The following is a 14,856-nucleotide window of genomic DNA, read 5'->3' as shown; positions in this document are numbered from 1 at the left end:
CCAAATTATTCTAACCTGCAAGGCAGGCATGATCCCTGAGTGTCCCCCCAGCATTGCTAATCTTTATATTGCAGTCTTAGGCCATCTACTCTTGGCTTATTAAGCCTCAGCTTCTGATTTTTTTTTTTTTTTCACTCACCAAGCTCTTTTCTGCCTTAGACTTTTATTTTTTTTTATTTTATTTTATTTTTTTTTAATTTTTTTTTTCAACGTTTATTTATTTTTGGGACAGAGAGAGACAGAGCATGAACGGGCGAGGGGCAGAGAGAGAGGGAGACACAGAATCGGAAACAGGCTCCAGGCTCCGAGCCATCAGCCCAGAGCCCGACGCGGGGCTCGAACTCACGGACCGCGAGATCTTGACCTGGCTGAAGTCGGACGCTTAACCGACTGCGCCACCCAGGCGCCCCTCTGCCTTAGACTTTTAGACATGCCTGTTCCCTCTTCCTGGAAAGTTCTTCCTTCACATTTAGCATATCCAATTCCTTCAGGTACCTTAAATATTACGGTGTATATCACTTTTGTAGAGAGATTTCCACTGATCGTCCTGTTTCTGTTTTCTACCTCAATTTTATACTTGTTTTTTCCCCCCAAACTTAAAAACACACACATTTATGCTGCTTATTAGGTGTCAGTTATTGTTCTGTTCACAACAATCTCATTATTGTCCCCTCTTTAAGGATGAGGCAACTGAAGCATACACAACTAGTAAGTGGCAAAGTTGGATTTGACCAAGACGACTAGCTTCTGCTCTTAGCTGCTCTACTGTATCCTGCTTATCAATGTCAAAATTTGGAATTTTTGTATTAATTTATCTTTTTTGTTGTTGTCTGGTTTTGGTCTGTTTTGTTGTGTTTGTTTGTTTATTCCTCCCAGAACATAAGCTCCATGAGGTCAGGGACTGTTGACCCCTGACATCTTATTGGTCATAGATTTCACAATGCCAACTATTGTTCCTAGGACATAATGGGTACTTAATAAATATCTGCTTAAGGAATGAATGAATGAATGAATGAGAGCAAGAGAAAGCAATATTTATGTAAAGTTGGTGAAAGGTTGGTTTGAGGTACTAAGTCACAAAATATAAATTTTCCTGGATATTTGTGAGTAAGAAAATTCCCTAATTAATCAGAGTAATTGGAGTTCCCCACTAGGATAAAGAAATATGAGGGAGCCCTAGTTCCAGGAACAGTTTAAGAAATTCTTTCCTAGATACTTGTCAGTGTTATATCTATCTATATCTATCTATATCTATATCTATATCTACATGATATGTATGGCATATATACGAAGAAAGAGAAAGGTAACTGTGCAGTACTGGAAGAGTATGGTGGGTAAGGGAATAAGTTGACTTTCTTCAAGGTAAATGCCAACATATACAAGATCAAAGTTGTAATAAGCAAAATCTTAGTGTTAAAATAGTGTAATATCTCAATGAAGTCAGACTGAATACATTAACAAAAGTGGATCAATCAGCAAAATGCGGCAGGACAGAGCATAGGGAATGGGTGGCAATGGAAACTTGGAAGAAGGAAGATCACAGAGGCAAACTCCATTCTTAGTTCTACCCAAAGGAAAGGGAATCATAGGCAATCTACTCCAAGTGTTATGATTCCTTTGGAAGGGCTCTGCTTATACTTTGCTGAGTGAGGAAAGGCCAAGGGCATTCTGGGAAGGAGGCAGTTTAGCTCCCTGCAATTACAGCTTTCATCTCTTTTCTCTCAGCACTTCATGATCGATTGTTCATCATTGTGATAGGGGATGGGCACTACAGGAGCACATGGGAGGGTCTTCTCAGTTGTGGTGTGACCTCAAGGTAGTATAAGTGGAATGATGTGGTCTTGATCACCCCCACATCTCTGCCAGCTTGCCATTCATGGTTGGTTGCATGTTTCAAGTGTTTTCTCCTTTATTTATTTATAGATTAGTTTATCACAAGAGAATATTCTGTTGTAATTGTCAGCATCTGGAAGGAATCTTTTCTGTGTTTTCTGAGGTAGAGAAGATCACATCCAGGCTATTAGTCAAGGCTTTGTAAGACATTGTTGTTTGTTTGCTCTTCCTCCCACACCATCAGCAACTGCCTTTTTTTGTTTACCAGGTACAAAATGAAGGGGAGAGTGCAGTCCTGCTTTCTAAAACGGGAAGCTAGCCAGTGTGTGTGTGTGTGTGTGTGTGTGTGTGTGTGTTGAACAACTCCTGGCCACTGAGAAGCAGCTCTCTAATAAGTGCAACCCAATAGAAGAGAGGGAAGGAACTGGTTAGACTTTTGGTCTATGGATCCCACAGCTTCCCTTCCATTTCCACAGAAATCGCTCCTTTTCTGCTCCTATCCCTCCCTTTTCTGTAGGTTCTGTATGCTCATCTCTTCTCTGCTTTTGGTCTTTCACTCTGACTTTGCCTTCACCTCTTTTTGTGACTCTTCATCATCACTCTTCATATTGCTCAAAGTGCTCATTTTAAGAGCATATGATATTTAGTTGTTGGATTTGTATTGTTAATGAATGGTGAGGCCAACATAATGATCCAGTTTAGGGCTCTGGAGTTAAGATTAAATTTTGGCTTCACCACTTAAGAGTTGCCTGATTTGGACAAATCCCTCAACTCCCCTAGGCCTTTCTTTTGCCACTTGTAAGTTGGGGATAAGGGTTGCTACCCTCCAAGAATTGTCATTAGGACTGGAGAGAATGAACATACTATACTCAGAAGAATGCCTGTCACATGGGCTCAAGAACTATTAGCTGTTACTATTTTAAAAATGTTTATTGTAGGGTATATCGGTGGTACCGTATAGAGGGAAATTTCATGCAGTTTTGCTTTATTGAAGAATCAGTAGAGTCATGAAATAATAGCACCCAGAGGCTTACTGGGTGCCTGCATTACAGATCTCTTTTTCGGAACAGATGCCGATCTTGAGGCAAACTGGGCACAGGACCCCTGTGCGAGGGCAAGCAATCTTTAGCGAAGACTCTCTGCAGGGGTAATAAGGCTATTCGGTGACAGAGTGAGGTGAACCAGGCCAAGCTGGAGAGCGGAAGGGAGGGAAGGCGGAGGGGGTGGTGGTGGAAGCGGGCGCCTGGGGGCGCGTCTGGCAGGCACTGGAACCCAGCGCTGGTTTGGGTGCCGGAGGCTGCGAGCCCAGGGGGCGAGAAGGATGCGCGGGCCCCGAGCGCGTTAGTTACTGTTTGCTTTTCTTTGGGGAAGGCGCCGAAGGTCTTAGAGCAGGTCCCTGAGCTTGCGCTCACGTCGCAGCGGCAGAGCAGGGGCGTCCCCGCCACTCTCGGGGGCTGCGCGTCCGCTGGGCAAAGCCGTGCGAGGAACTCCCGCCCGCAGCGAGCCGAGCAGGGAGGAGGCTCCCCCCGCGCGCGTCCCGCCGCCTTCGCCTTGGCCTCTGGCCCGCGCTCCCCCCGCCCGTGCAGCCGGCGGCGGCAGCGGCGGTGGCCCCGCGCGCCCGGCGGGAGGCGCCTCGGGATGTTTCCGTCGGTTCCTTCCCTCCCCCCGCGCTGACTCCATCCGCCTCCCCGCCCCCTGCTCGGAGCCGGGGCCAGGCGCGAAGGGAGGGAGCGGGCCCGAGACTGCATCATTCCGCACCGGCTGCAGCACAGCCAGAGGGAGCAGGTGGAGCGAGCGAGCGAGACGCGAGCCGGAGCGCGCCAGGCCCCGGGGAGACTGCAGTGACGCTGCCCCGGAGACATGGCGGCCGGGCGCCTCTGAATAAGCAGAATCCGGAGCCCCTCGTCGTCCGCGGCCGCCGCAGCCCAGGCCATGCCGTACGGCTGCTGAGCGCACGCAGGGGCCGGCCCAGAGGACACATGCGGCAGCGGCTGCCGCCTCGCCCCTGATCCTCTCCCTGCGTTCTCCATGTTGCATTCCTCCTCAGTTTCTCGGGCTGTGTAGCCGCTGCCGCCGGGAGCAGCAGTCAGGGCATCGCTCCGCTCCGCACGTTCACCCAGCCACACTTTTCCATTTTTACCCTTCCGTCCCCACCGCCTTCACCCTTCCCCCCCGCCTGCCTCCCAGCCATCACCCCACCCCGACACCCCCTCCTGCCTCCATCCGCCGGGGCTATGGCCGCAGAAGAGGTATTGCAGACTGTGGACCATTACAAGACTGAGATAGAGAGGCTGACCAAGGAGCTCACGGAGACGACCCACGAGAAGATCCAGGCTGCCGAGTACGGGCTGGTGGTCCTGGAAGAGAAGCTGACCCTCAAACAGCAGTATGACGAGCTGGAGGCAGAGTACGACAGCCTCAAGCAAGAGCTGGAGCAGCTGAAAGAGGTGAGTTGCCTGTCACCTCATCCCTGCTCGGCCCCCGTCCCCCCACCCCCAACGCCCACTCATCATGTACACAGAAGTCGCGAAGGATGCGGCTGGAAGGAATGTTTCTTCATCTTAGGGTCCTTTGTTGATAAGAGAGGATTGAAAGAGTCCATTGTTTCTCTCCCCCCCCCCCCCCCGAGAAAAATTGCCCAGGAAATGAATGTATAAGCTGGAATTCGAGAGGCAGTGGCCCTTCAGGCTGTGGGGGAGGGACATTCAGAAGTCTTCAAGTCTTAGCACTCTGCACTCTGAGGCGACCTTCTGCTGGGTTGGAATGTGTAAATCCAACTTCTCAAAACTGCTGTTATTTCAAACCTGGGTTCCAGCGACAATCCCATAATCCACAAAGGCGATGAGTAGGTTTGTGCTGAGGGACCCACAATTTAAGGATGTAGGATCTATGCTACCTCAGCCTTCTGAACGTACCCACTCCTTGATGCAAGAGGGACTGTTATTAGAAGAACTCCCCGCCAATCCCATTTGACAAAGTCTGGGCAATCTTCATTCTCCTTGACTTTAGTTATTCTTGTCATGGGCTGCCTGAGAAAAACAACTCCGCTGGATGATCCCACTGCCTTGATTTCACTTCTGAGTGAGGCAGAGCCATGCCCAAGTCCTGTAAGGTCACCCTGACCAGGGAGGATTTAAACTCCCTTACAAATGGTCTGAATGGTAGGTAGCAAATACATGGGTGGCTGTCCATATCAAATGAGCGTCTTCTGTTTGAAGGGACTGTGTTTATAAAATGCGTAACACTTGTCCTTTTTAGTCTTTTCGTATTTGGCTTTTTTTAAAGACTGGCTAATGTTTTGGAAGAAAATAATGGATATGCTTTGATGTCCTGTCAAGCACTCATAAGCATATACATACTGTTGAAGGAACTCAGTCAATTTTACCCGATTCCTGAAGCACTATGGGTAGCAACTCACTGGTTATAAATTTAAATGTACCCACTGCTTTTCAATGTGGCAAGTCTTTATTTTTAGGTGCATTTTGGCATTTAAAGTGTTATTTCTAAATTTAGTATGTATTATTGAAGATGTTTTCTTATCATGTACTCACTTTTTCAGAAGGCATCTGTTTTATGTTGTTACAGTTAAAAAACATGGTTTATGACCTGTCTAATGAACTTGCCTTCTAACTTAGTACGTAATATGGCCAACACTTATACTTTCAGGTATGTCTAATTTTTATTCTGATGCCTAAAAGCCAACTAATAAACATACAGTGAACACCCCAACTAGACACCTGATCTTTGTGTATCAGGCTGTTAATTTTGAGTTCATGTTTTTCTTACCATGGACATGTCTGTTCTTAACAACAGCTGGGCTTACTGGTATTGTCCAACTTAGATTAGGTCTGATGTGTTTAAATTCAGCAATGCTACACCTTGTGAAGTCAGGAAACAGGATAGTGATTGTAATTCTCAGAGATGTTTTGATGTTTACACCCATCAACACTGCTTTGCCAAGACGAGGAAGTGCAAACCAGGCAGTGGTAAGCTATCACCTCCTTGATAAAGGAGGTAGACTTCATTTAATGAAGTATTACTGTTAACTGACCTTCCTGCTTGATTTAAACAACGTTTCTAGGGATATTTCTGTGTCATTTGCACTTAGCCTGCATAGTAAACCATAATGCAATTGTCTTTGCCTTTACTAGACCATGAGCTCTTAAGGCAAGGAATCTGTCTTAATTTACTTTGCATCTAAAGCCTTTAACAAAGCCTAGCACATAGTAAGTGTGTAATAAATATTTTATGGAAAAATAAATTTATACTGGAAGAAGGTACACCTTTATCAAACATTCACTAGTCAGTATTGGTTAGTGTCAGAGAAAGACTAAGAAAATTAGGAGGTATGGGAACTGTTATTGAAACACTATATTACTATCATCAACAATAATGGGGAAAATGAGAAAAAACATTTTGTGAGCATGGTATAACAGTGGTTTCTTAATAAAGAATGATACAAATAGTAGTTATAAATTTTTTTCTTTAAAAATCTAAGGCGTATTTTGTTCTGTATAGCAGGAGGTTAATAAAAAATTTACCATGATTATTTTTACCAAATGATACTCATGTACATATGTATTTTAAGTTGCACTTAGCATAAATTAATTCTGTTTTGATTCCTAATGAACTGTCTTAAGCAATTACATACAATTTATTTTAGAGTAATAAAAATAATCATTATATTTGATTGATAGACTAACCTGGTATTTTTATTCTTTAAACATAATGTACACTTTAGTTGGGAATATTATTAAATCAGCTAAATCTGTCTCAATAATATTTCCTGTTTGAAAAGTAAATCCAGAAGAATTGTGCAAACAAAGATATCCCAATGATGATATCATATAGAAGCCATTTTTGAAAGACATGTTTTATGAGTGCTCTGATTTTTAAAAGGGAAGTTTTGTTCATTTTCAGGTGCATATAGGTGCATTTCAGGTGCACTGTTACATTTTATCTGTAAAGCCAAGTATAAAAATCTTTGGTTTATTCCTAGGCTCTTTCAACAACTATGATTCATTTAAAAATAATTGGTCCAGTTTATGGGAATATCAACAGAGAAAGACTGTACTGTTTTTCGAAGTTGAACATTAGTAATTTGTAGGGTAGCAATATGGCTCAGGCTTTACAGGTCATTTTGCTTTCAAGAGTCAGCACCCAACAATGTTGCTGCCCTCCCTCCCAGGCTGATTACCGCTGTGACAATAATGGAAATGAGCAGCATTGCCTGAAGATGTTCAAAATCAAGACGATGAATTCCTGAATGTTTTTCTAGTTATTTCTTCCCTTAGTCTAGATTGCTTTTTGACCTGACCTGACATCATTTAGAGCTCTGCCCTGTGCCTACATCACTGTCTACATGACCCAAAAGAACACACTTAAAAAGAAAAGTACTAAGGATATGAAAAAAACAATGACTTCTGACATCGTCATAATGTTCTCGTTTTAATTATCTTTGGGGAGCTGGACAAAACCATATACCCGTTAGAAGACGTGACCATCATTTTATGATTTCACAAGTAATGCTTGCTTCTCAGTGACCTGAGGGGCACCCATGCCCAGTTATGTCCAGATCCTGCTGATTGTATGTTTGGGATGTGTATAAATCAGCACTGTGAGTGTCATTCAGGCCAAAATAGTGTTTGAAGAAGAGTCATAGTTCTAAAATAATTTTAAAACTAAAAATATACATACATTAAAAAAAACCCCTAGAATTTAAGTTTGTTTGTTTTTTGTTTTGTTTTGTTTCTTACTCAAAAAAATATTTGAAATTTAGAAAGTAGTAAAGTTGAGAAAGATCTCCTCAGAAAGGAATGATTCAGCATTCCTGATGGCATTTTAGAAAACATCCATGTGACATCTTTAGAAAAGTTTTGCAGCTAGGTTACAGTAGACTATGTACTAAGAATCTCCAACTCCCTTTTTTTGCTCATGTTCTCAACCCTGACACCAAGGATAGACCCCACTTGCTGAAGAAGCACTTTGTGGGCAATGGGCAGCTTTTCTTCCTGGCACCGATTTTATGATTTTTCAGGACTATGGTTAAATCATTCAAGGAGTAAACATTGAACTCACACACTTTTTAGAGACTGTCACATTAGGGACCTGAGGAAACCCATTAAATTACTTTGATTCATCTTTAAACAGAAAGTTTTTTCTTCATATGCTTGTTGTATATTCTAAATCATGAAATCATACTGTGGTGGGAATCCCCAGATTTCACTTCCCATCTATAAATAAACATAGAGAATGTTAATAATTCATTTACCTAAGCTAATATTTTCTTGCTCACTGTTTTTTCAAAAAAGAAATATTTATTTTTATTATCAAATTAATTAAAACATCTAAAATATATCAATGTAGGGTGCCTAGGTGGCTCAGTTGGTTGAGCATCTGACCTCTGATTTTGGCTCGTGATTCCAGCGTTGTGGGATCAAGCCCCGTGTTGTGTGCCAAGTGTAGAGACTGCTTGGGATTCTGTCTCCCTCCCTTTGCCCCTCTGCCCCTCTCCCCCACTCACGTGCTCTCTTTCTCTCTCTCTCTCAAAAAAAAAAAAAAAAAAGAATGATACTTTAAAAAAGTATATGCACATACATTTTTGGAAAGTATTTACAAACAACCTCAACAAACAACACAATCACTTTCAATCATATTTCTTCCTTTCTTTTTTTTTTTTTGACCTAATTGCTCTAACTTGCACCCTTCTTTTTATTTCAACTCAAAATTTCATCTCTGGCAAAGTTATTTCTCAGATATCATTTAGCAAGTTGTTATATCTTTAATCACACTCATTATGCTTGTATGAACATGTATGGTAACCATGGTTGGGCAGTTTTTTTGGATTTGCATGTTTGTGAATATTCTACTATATCATTCCCTTAAATACAGTTGTACTTTATGGACATCGCATTCCAAATTTGAAAATATGATGGCTACTTGCATGTTGAAATATACTGTAAAACATAATGTTGTACCTGTAAATATGGCTTTGAAGGAGAGGAAGGCATGAAGAGATGCACTCACAATAATTCATTGTGCTGAAGGAGAAGACATGTGAAATCAAGTGGCAGGAGTTGAAATTGGAAAGTGGCAGGAGCTACATTTTGCCTTGAAGATGGGGAACCATTAAAAGGAAATGAAAAGAAACACTTTGTAACTGTATTTGGTGCTTATATCTTATTTGATATTCGAAGTAATTCGAAGACTTACTGCTCATTTTTACAGATAAAAAATAGCAAAAATAATAAAGTGTTTAATTATGTACAAAGCTCCATTTAGGACTAGGCATTTTGCATGTCTTATCTCTGATTCTTACAGCGATCTTTTTATGAGGTAGATATTACTCAAATTATGCAGAAGAGGAAAGTAGGTTTTAGGTTAAGGATTCTTCTCAAGGCTGCCAAACTAAGTGGTGAAACCTGGTTTAGGAAGAAGCCCATTTTCTTCTCACTGCACCATACCACCCGGGAAGGTGGTACACGTCCGTCACAAGTGTGGTTTAGAAAGTCCCAGCGTTGGCTCTAGAGGGTGGATTGGAGCTGTGCGGGAACGGTAGGGATGGTGAGGAGGGGTCACACCTAACAGCCCTTCAGGAGGTGTAGGGTGGAACCCAATGCTGGGTGACTGGATGTGGAAGGTACGGGAAAGAATAGAGTGGAGTATTTTCTTAGGATGTGTAGAAGGTGGTTCCATTTACAAAGGAAGGTGCTATGGGGTAGAGCACTTTTAGAGGGTAAGGTTGATGGCCAAGGCATATGAGTCCTTTTAATTCATGTTTTCTTTGAGGGGAGGCATAAGTTCCATGAGACAATCCAGTACTCAACTCTCAATTTAATAAAACAAATGAGTAATTTGTGCAATTAGTCACCATTTCATTCAGACCTAATTTCCAGAACACGGAAGACATGAACAACTTAACAGTGTTTTCACCAGTTAGTTTGACTGCATTTTGAATTAGGAGATTTGAAAATTAATAAACAGTGGACAAAGAAGCTGGGCTGACACAGCGAGGGCCCAGAGGTCAGCCTAAGTGGAAAACAGTCCTTGCTGACCTCTTCAGTTAGAGAGGGGCCTGGGAGAAACAGCTCACACCCCTTTCTGACTGAAAACTTGAAATTGCATTAGTGTTTTGTTTTGTTTTTATTTGAGAGAGAGAGAGAGAGAGAGAGAGCGAGCATGTGAGCAGGGAGCGGGACAGATGTAGAAAGAGAATTCTAAGCAGGTTCCACACTCAGTGTGGAGCCTGACATTGGGCTTGATCCCACAACCCTGGGATTATGACCTGAGCGGAAATCAAGAGTCAGATGCTCAATCGACTGAGTCACCCAGGCGCCCCTTTTGAATTTAAGTTTTTTTCCTTTCCTTTTTTGGTGACAAGAGTTTGATTGCTCCTTCAGAATTATGATTCTGTAATTACAACAATTTATGGCAACAATCCAAGTTAGGTAAAATCATATACAAATTAATAGTTTCTCCTTTCTCTCCTCCCAATTCTGTCTGTATTTCTAATACTTTGATGAGTATTCTTTTATACTTGTTTTAAATGTCTTTAAACATAAATCCATTGACAGGGTTGTTGTTCCTATTCCTTTGTTTTTATAAAAATGGGGTCACTTTATACATATTACTTTGCAACCTGCTGTCTTTCATTTAATACTGTATCCTTTTAGAATGCAGATTTTTCTAGAGCAGGGCTACCTTTTTAAGGCACTGATGTTGCAAGTGTGAAGAAAATTGGACTGCGTAGAGAAGAAAACCAGAGAATCTCAGGGAGGGTGGGTGACTCTGGGGGCTTGGAGGGAGCAGGTGGCCCAGCTTCTGCCCTGAGGATGGCTCTGGTGCTGAAAGAGAGAAAATAAGTGCAGGCGTGTGTAAAACAAATGGATGGTGTTTGTTGGGTTGTCCTGTGGCAGGCCCGTGTGATAATACCAAGGAAAAAGGTGGAAAGTCTTGTGGGTGAATTAGCAGCAGTTTTGATTCTTGTCTTCTTGGCTGACGATGGAGCTATGTATATCAGCATAATAGGTGGCTAGGTTCCATGGCCAGCAAGAGCTGGTCCTGCAGTGTGACTGCATCCTGTCCATACTGGGTCTTGGTGGGAAGCCAAGATGATTCAGACAATTGGGCCTCTTTATGTTCTCCCATCTTTGCCCCGTGATAGTTGAGTTTTGAGATAGTTGGTTAGGCTCTTCCACAGCACCTCATATTTGGCATGTCATGAAGTCGATGGGGATCAGTGGGTACAAGACAGGAGATTGTTTAGCAAAAGAGTTCTTCCTTATTACAATGAAAAAGAATAGAAGAATGACAATTGATACCTTTTCCTTCTGGGATTTAATTATTTTGTCTATAAAATTAAGGGGATGGGATAGATAATTTCTATGATTTTTTGCAGCTCTAAATTTCTGTGATGCTGTGTTTTAGAGTTACCTTGTCTACTTATTTTATCTACCTGTCCTTTACTTTTCAAATTCGTTCTAATTTTTTTTTTTTTTACAAAATACAGAATGATCTTATGTAATTACAGTAATGTTTACCTGGCCTTTAGGGATGTGCATCAGCTGTTTTTGGTATTTTTCGTCCTATCTATTTTTGCTCTGGTCACTCACTTGTAGCCAGGATAATCCACTTGTTTTCACACTTGTATTCTGTCCATTTATTTATTTATTTATTTTTAATAATTCACAGTTTTCCTTTCCTTTGATACCTGGCCCAAACTCCTTTTCCTTCTGGATTCACTTTAGTTCTTTAATCATATCTATATTGTTATAGAACTGATTCATTGAGTTTATTTCATTGACATATTTGTACTTGGCTTCAGAGAGCAGAACCATGGCCCAGTGGGTCTCTGGGAGCCAGATTTGGGGCCCAAATCAAGAACTAACAAGTACAGGTGTCCAATAATGGAATGAGGCAGCTTTCTTTAGGAAGTAGTGAGCTCCCTGTCACCAAAAAAATTTAAGGAAAGGCTAGGCAATCACATGCTAGAAACACTGTCTATAAGGTTCATACTTAGAAAGGAGTTTATGTAGAATGATCTCCACGTTTCCCCCCAACCCAATCTGAGTTTTTTTGATTTTATCATTTCATGTGTTCCAAGTAATTTCATACGTTTATGTGTTTTTAATATGCTCTTCCCCATGACTAGATAACAGTGTTTCCAACTTGGTTACATTTTTCTGTTTAATGTTTAGCATTTTGCTGTATTTCTGACTTTGAATATTTGGAATGTTTTCAAAGTATATCAAAAGTTTATCTTAATTTTGATTTATGTTTTGCTTGATTTTCAATAGGAAACATGCATAATAAAGAATTTAAGGTGACTACATCTGTAAATTTGGGGTAATATCCATGAAACTTTGTATAGTTTGAAGCTATATGGTTACATTGGGGGGGGGTCTATAGCCTCTAGAGTATTTGTTTTTGTACACACACACAGTGATATATTTTATCATTTACACTTAGTTCAGTATTTTGTATCTGCACTGTCAACTGTTTTCATTAGGTAGCAATCTGAGTTTTTGTTTTGCTTTAGATTGCCCATGCCTGTTGTTGTGTTTCAGTTATCCATTCAAAAGTTTGTATTGAGTGGCTACTATGTTGGGCACTATGCCACATGGTGAAGATAGAGTGTTGAGCAAGACAGACAAGATGGAGGTGCCTGAATGGAGCTTATGTTTCAGACCTGGGAGAGAGTCCACAAACACACACAGTCAGGATGTGAGAAATGCCACAAGTGAAGAGATGGAGACTGGCTAGGGATGGTGTGATCAGGAAAGCCTCTCTAGGAGGTGATGGTTGAGCCTGGACCTGAATGATGAAGGTCCCATCCTGTGGAAGAAGGGATTTTGAGGAAGGGGTACAAGTACAAAGATCATAGAACTCTGTTTGTGGTTGTTAGGGGAAATGATGGGTCACCATGCCTTGTAAGTATAGCCATTCATATTTGAAAAGTGACCGTTTATAAAGTACTATATTATCTTTAGAGTTTTGGATGAGATTTTGGGTCTCAGCATAGGAAGTGTGTAAGCAAAGCCTAAATATGCTCTCTGGGATCTTCTTTTGGAAGAGTTGGGTCAGAATCAGTGACTTTCTATACGGACTACTCATTAGGGTCATCTGGGTGATTTACAAAAATACTGCTGCCTTGACCCCATGATCCCACTCCGGCTTCCCCCCTGGGCAGTTCAGAGTCTTTGGGGGTGAAGCCGGGGCTTTGTTTTGTTAACCCATCTCCCCTTATAGGTACAGTTAGGGCTGAGAACCTCTCCTAGAAACTTCCAACTCTAGGACTAAATGACTATAGGAATAGAAGTGTTCTGTAAGAAAAGCTGGGAAGTTATGAGCTAATATGTAAACCTTAATTGCACAGTCTTTTTACTTCTCCAGTTTCTGAAAACTAAAACACTGTAGGGGCACCTGGATGGCTCAGTCAATTAAGTGTCTGACTTCAGCTCAGGTCATGATCTTGCGTCTGTGAGTTCAAGCCCCGTGTCGGGCTCTGTGCTAACAGCACAGAACCTGGAACCTGCTTCAGGTTCTGTGTCTTCCTCTCTCTCTGCCCCTCCCCCACTCACGCTCTTCTCTGTGTCTCTCAAAAATGAATACACAGTAAAATAATTAAAAACAAAAAACTAAAACACTGTAAAACCTTTCAGAAAACCAACAGATATCATCAAAAACTTGACTGCGTTGGACAGAAATGTATGTTAAATGAGACTGTGTTTATTTTTATATACTCTAGGGTTCTTTAAAGTTTACTTTAAAAGTTGTCTTCTTTGGGGCACCTGGGTGGCTCAGTCAGTTGAGCGTCCGACTTCAGCTCAGGTCACGATCTCGCGGTCCATGAGTTCGAGCCCTGCGTCGGGCTCTGGGCTGATGGCTTAGAGCCTGGAGCCTGCTTCCGATTCTGTGTCTCCCTCTCTCTCTGGCCCTCCCCTGTTCATGCTCTGTCTCTCTCTGTCTCAAAAATAAATAAAAAACATTAAAAAAAATTAAAAAAAAGTCTTCTTTGTTGAATCTGTTTTTTTGCTTTATTCTGTTTGCAGTTGCTAATGCAAACTTTACAAGTTTATAAATAGAGAATTAAAAAAGAATTGCTTTGATTGATCTTTAACTTCTGGGGTTCTTTTTTTAATTATTACGTTTATTTATTTATTTTGAGAGAGAGAGAGAGAGAGTGGGGGGAGGGAAAGAGAGAGAGGGAGACAGGATCTCAGGCAGGCTCCACACTGTCAGTGCAGAGCCTGACATTGGGCTCAGTTTTACGAACCATGAGATCATGACCTGAACTGAAATCAAAAGGATGCTTAATGGACTGAGCCACCCAGGCACCCCTGGGGTTATTTCCAATTGTTCTTTTGGTTATACATGCTCACTGTTTTCAAACAGTATTTTATGGAGAAAAAGCACTCTTCTAAAATGTAATATTTAACTGGTGTGTTTCTGTCTTTAAAATTAGAATTGAAAATAAGAAACCTGTTTACATTTATGGGAAGTACCCGGTGACAGCAATTTCCTTAAGAATGTTTGTTGCAGTTTGGCGTGGGTCTGTAATGGAAGGTTCAGAATGACGGGTCTTTGTTTTTCTCTTGCATACTGCAGACTAATGTGGAATCAAATGCCACTGCTGAAGAGGCCTTATCCATCACTTTTTGAAATTGAAAAAGGTTTATATTATAACGGATGTGTGTTGTTGATAAGCCTTACTGAGTGCCATTCTCTAGAAGGTTTTAGGAGATTTTTTTTTTAAGTTGACCTCTGTGTGAGGTAACTAGATGGAGACAGGACTGGACATGACTTCTGTTGTTGAGCTGAAGATACTGTCATCTTGCACATTATCTTTTTGGCATATACAACCATTTTTTCCCGCTTTAAATCACAATGTGGCTTGCTTTCTGCTAATGCTGGCGTATGTGTGCAGAGCTTTTAAACCCAAAACCTCAAGTAAACATAATTAGGAAGGAAAAGCAACCATTACAGAGGGGAAGAAAGGGGTATATTGCACTTGGAAACCAATTC

General features: G+C 41.6%; 1 protein-coding gene across 5 annotated transcripts in view; it reads left to right on the top strand.

Annotated features, from left to right (window-relative positions):
- Positions 1–3,468: 3,468 nt before the first annotated feature.
- The window catches only part of BICD1 (BICD cargo adaptor 1), a 256,993-nt gene continuing 245,605 nt past the window's right edge, over positions 3,469–14,856 (top strand). For 2 of the 5 annotated variants that reach the window (XM_086713691.1, XM_086713690.1), the window contains exon 1: positions 3,474–4,280. In XM_086713691.1, coding sequence (XP_086569817.1) covers positions 4,068–4,280 — 213 coding nt within the window. In that variant the 5' untranslated portion in view covers positions 3,474–4,067. Of the gene's footprint in view, positions 4,281–14,856 lie in introns of all 5 variants that reach the window. The other 3 variants (XM_086713687.1, XM_086713688.1, XM_086713689.1) reach the window with 3 other exon arrangements.

The sequence above is a fragment of the Puma concolor genome, chromosome B4 (assembly GCF_028749965.1).
Source record: "Puma concolor isolate L17-30 chromosome B4, mPumCon1.1.hap2, whole genome shotgun sequence".
In the NCBI taxonomy this organism is placed as follows: domain Eukaryota; kingdom Metazoa; phylum Chordata; class Mammalia; order Carnivora; family Felidae; genus Puma; species Puma concolor.
Note: the sequence above shows the minus strand (reverse complement) of the source record. Positions and strands in the feature narration are given on the sequence as shown.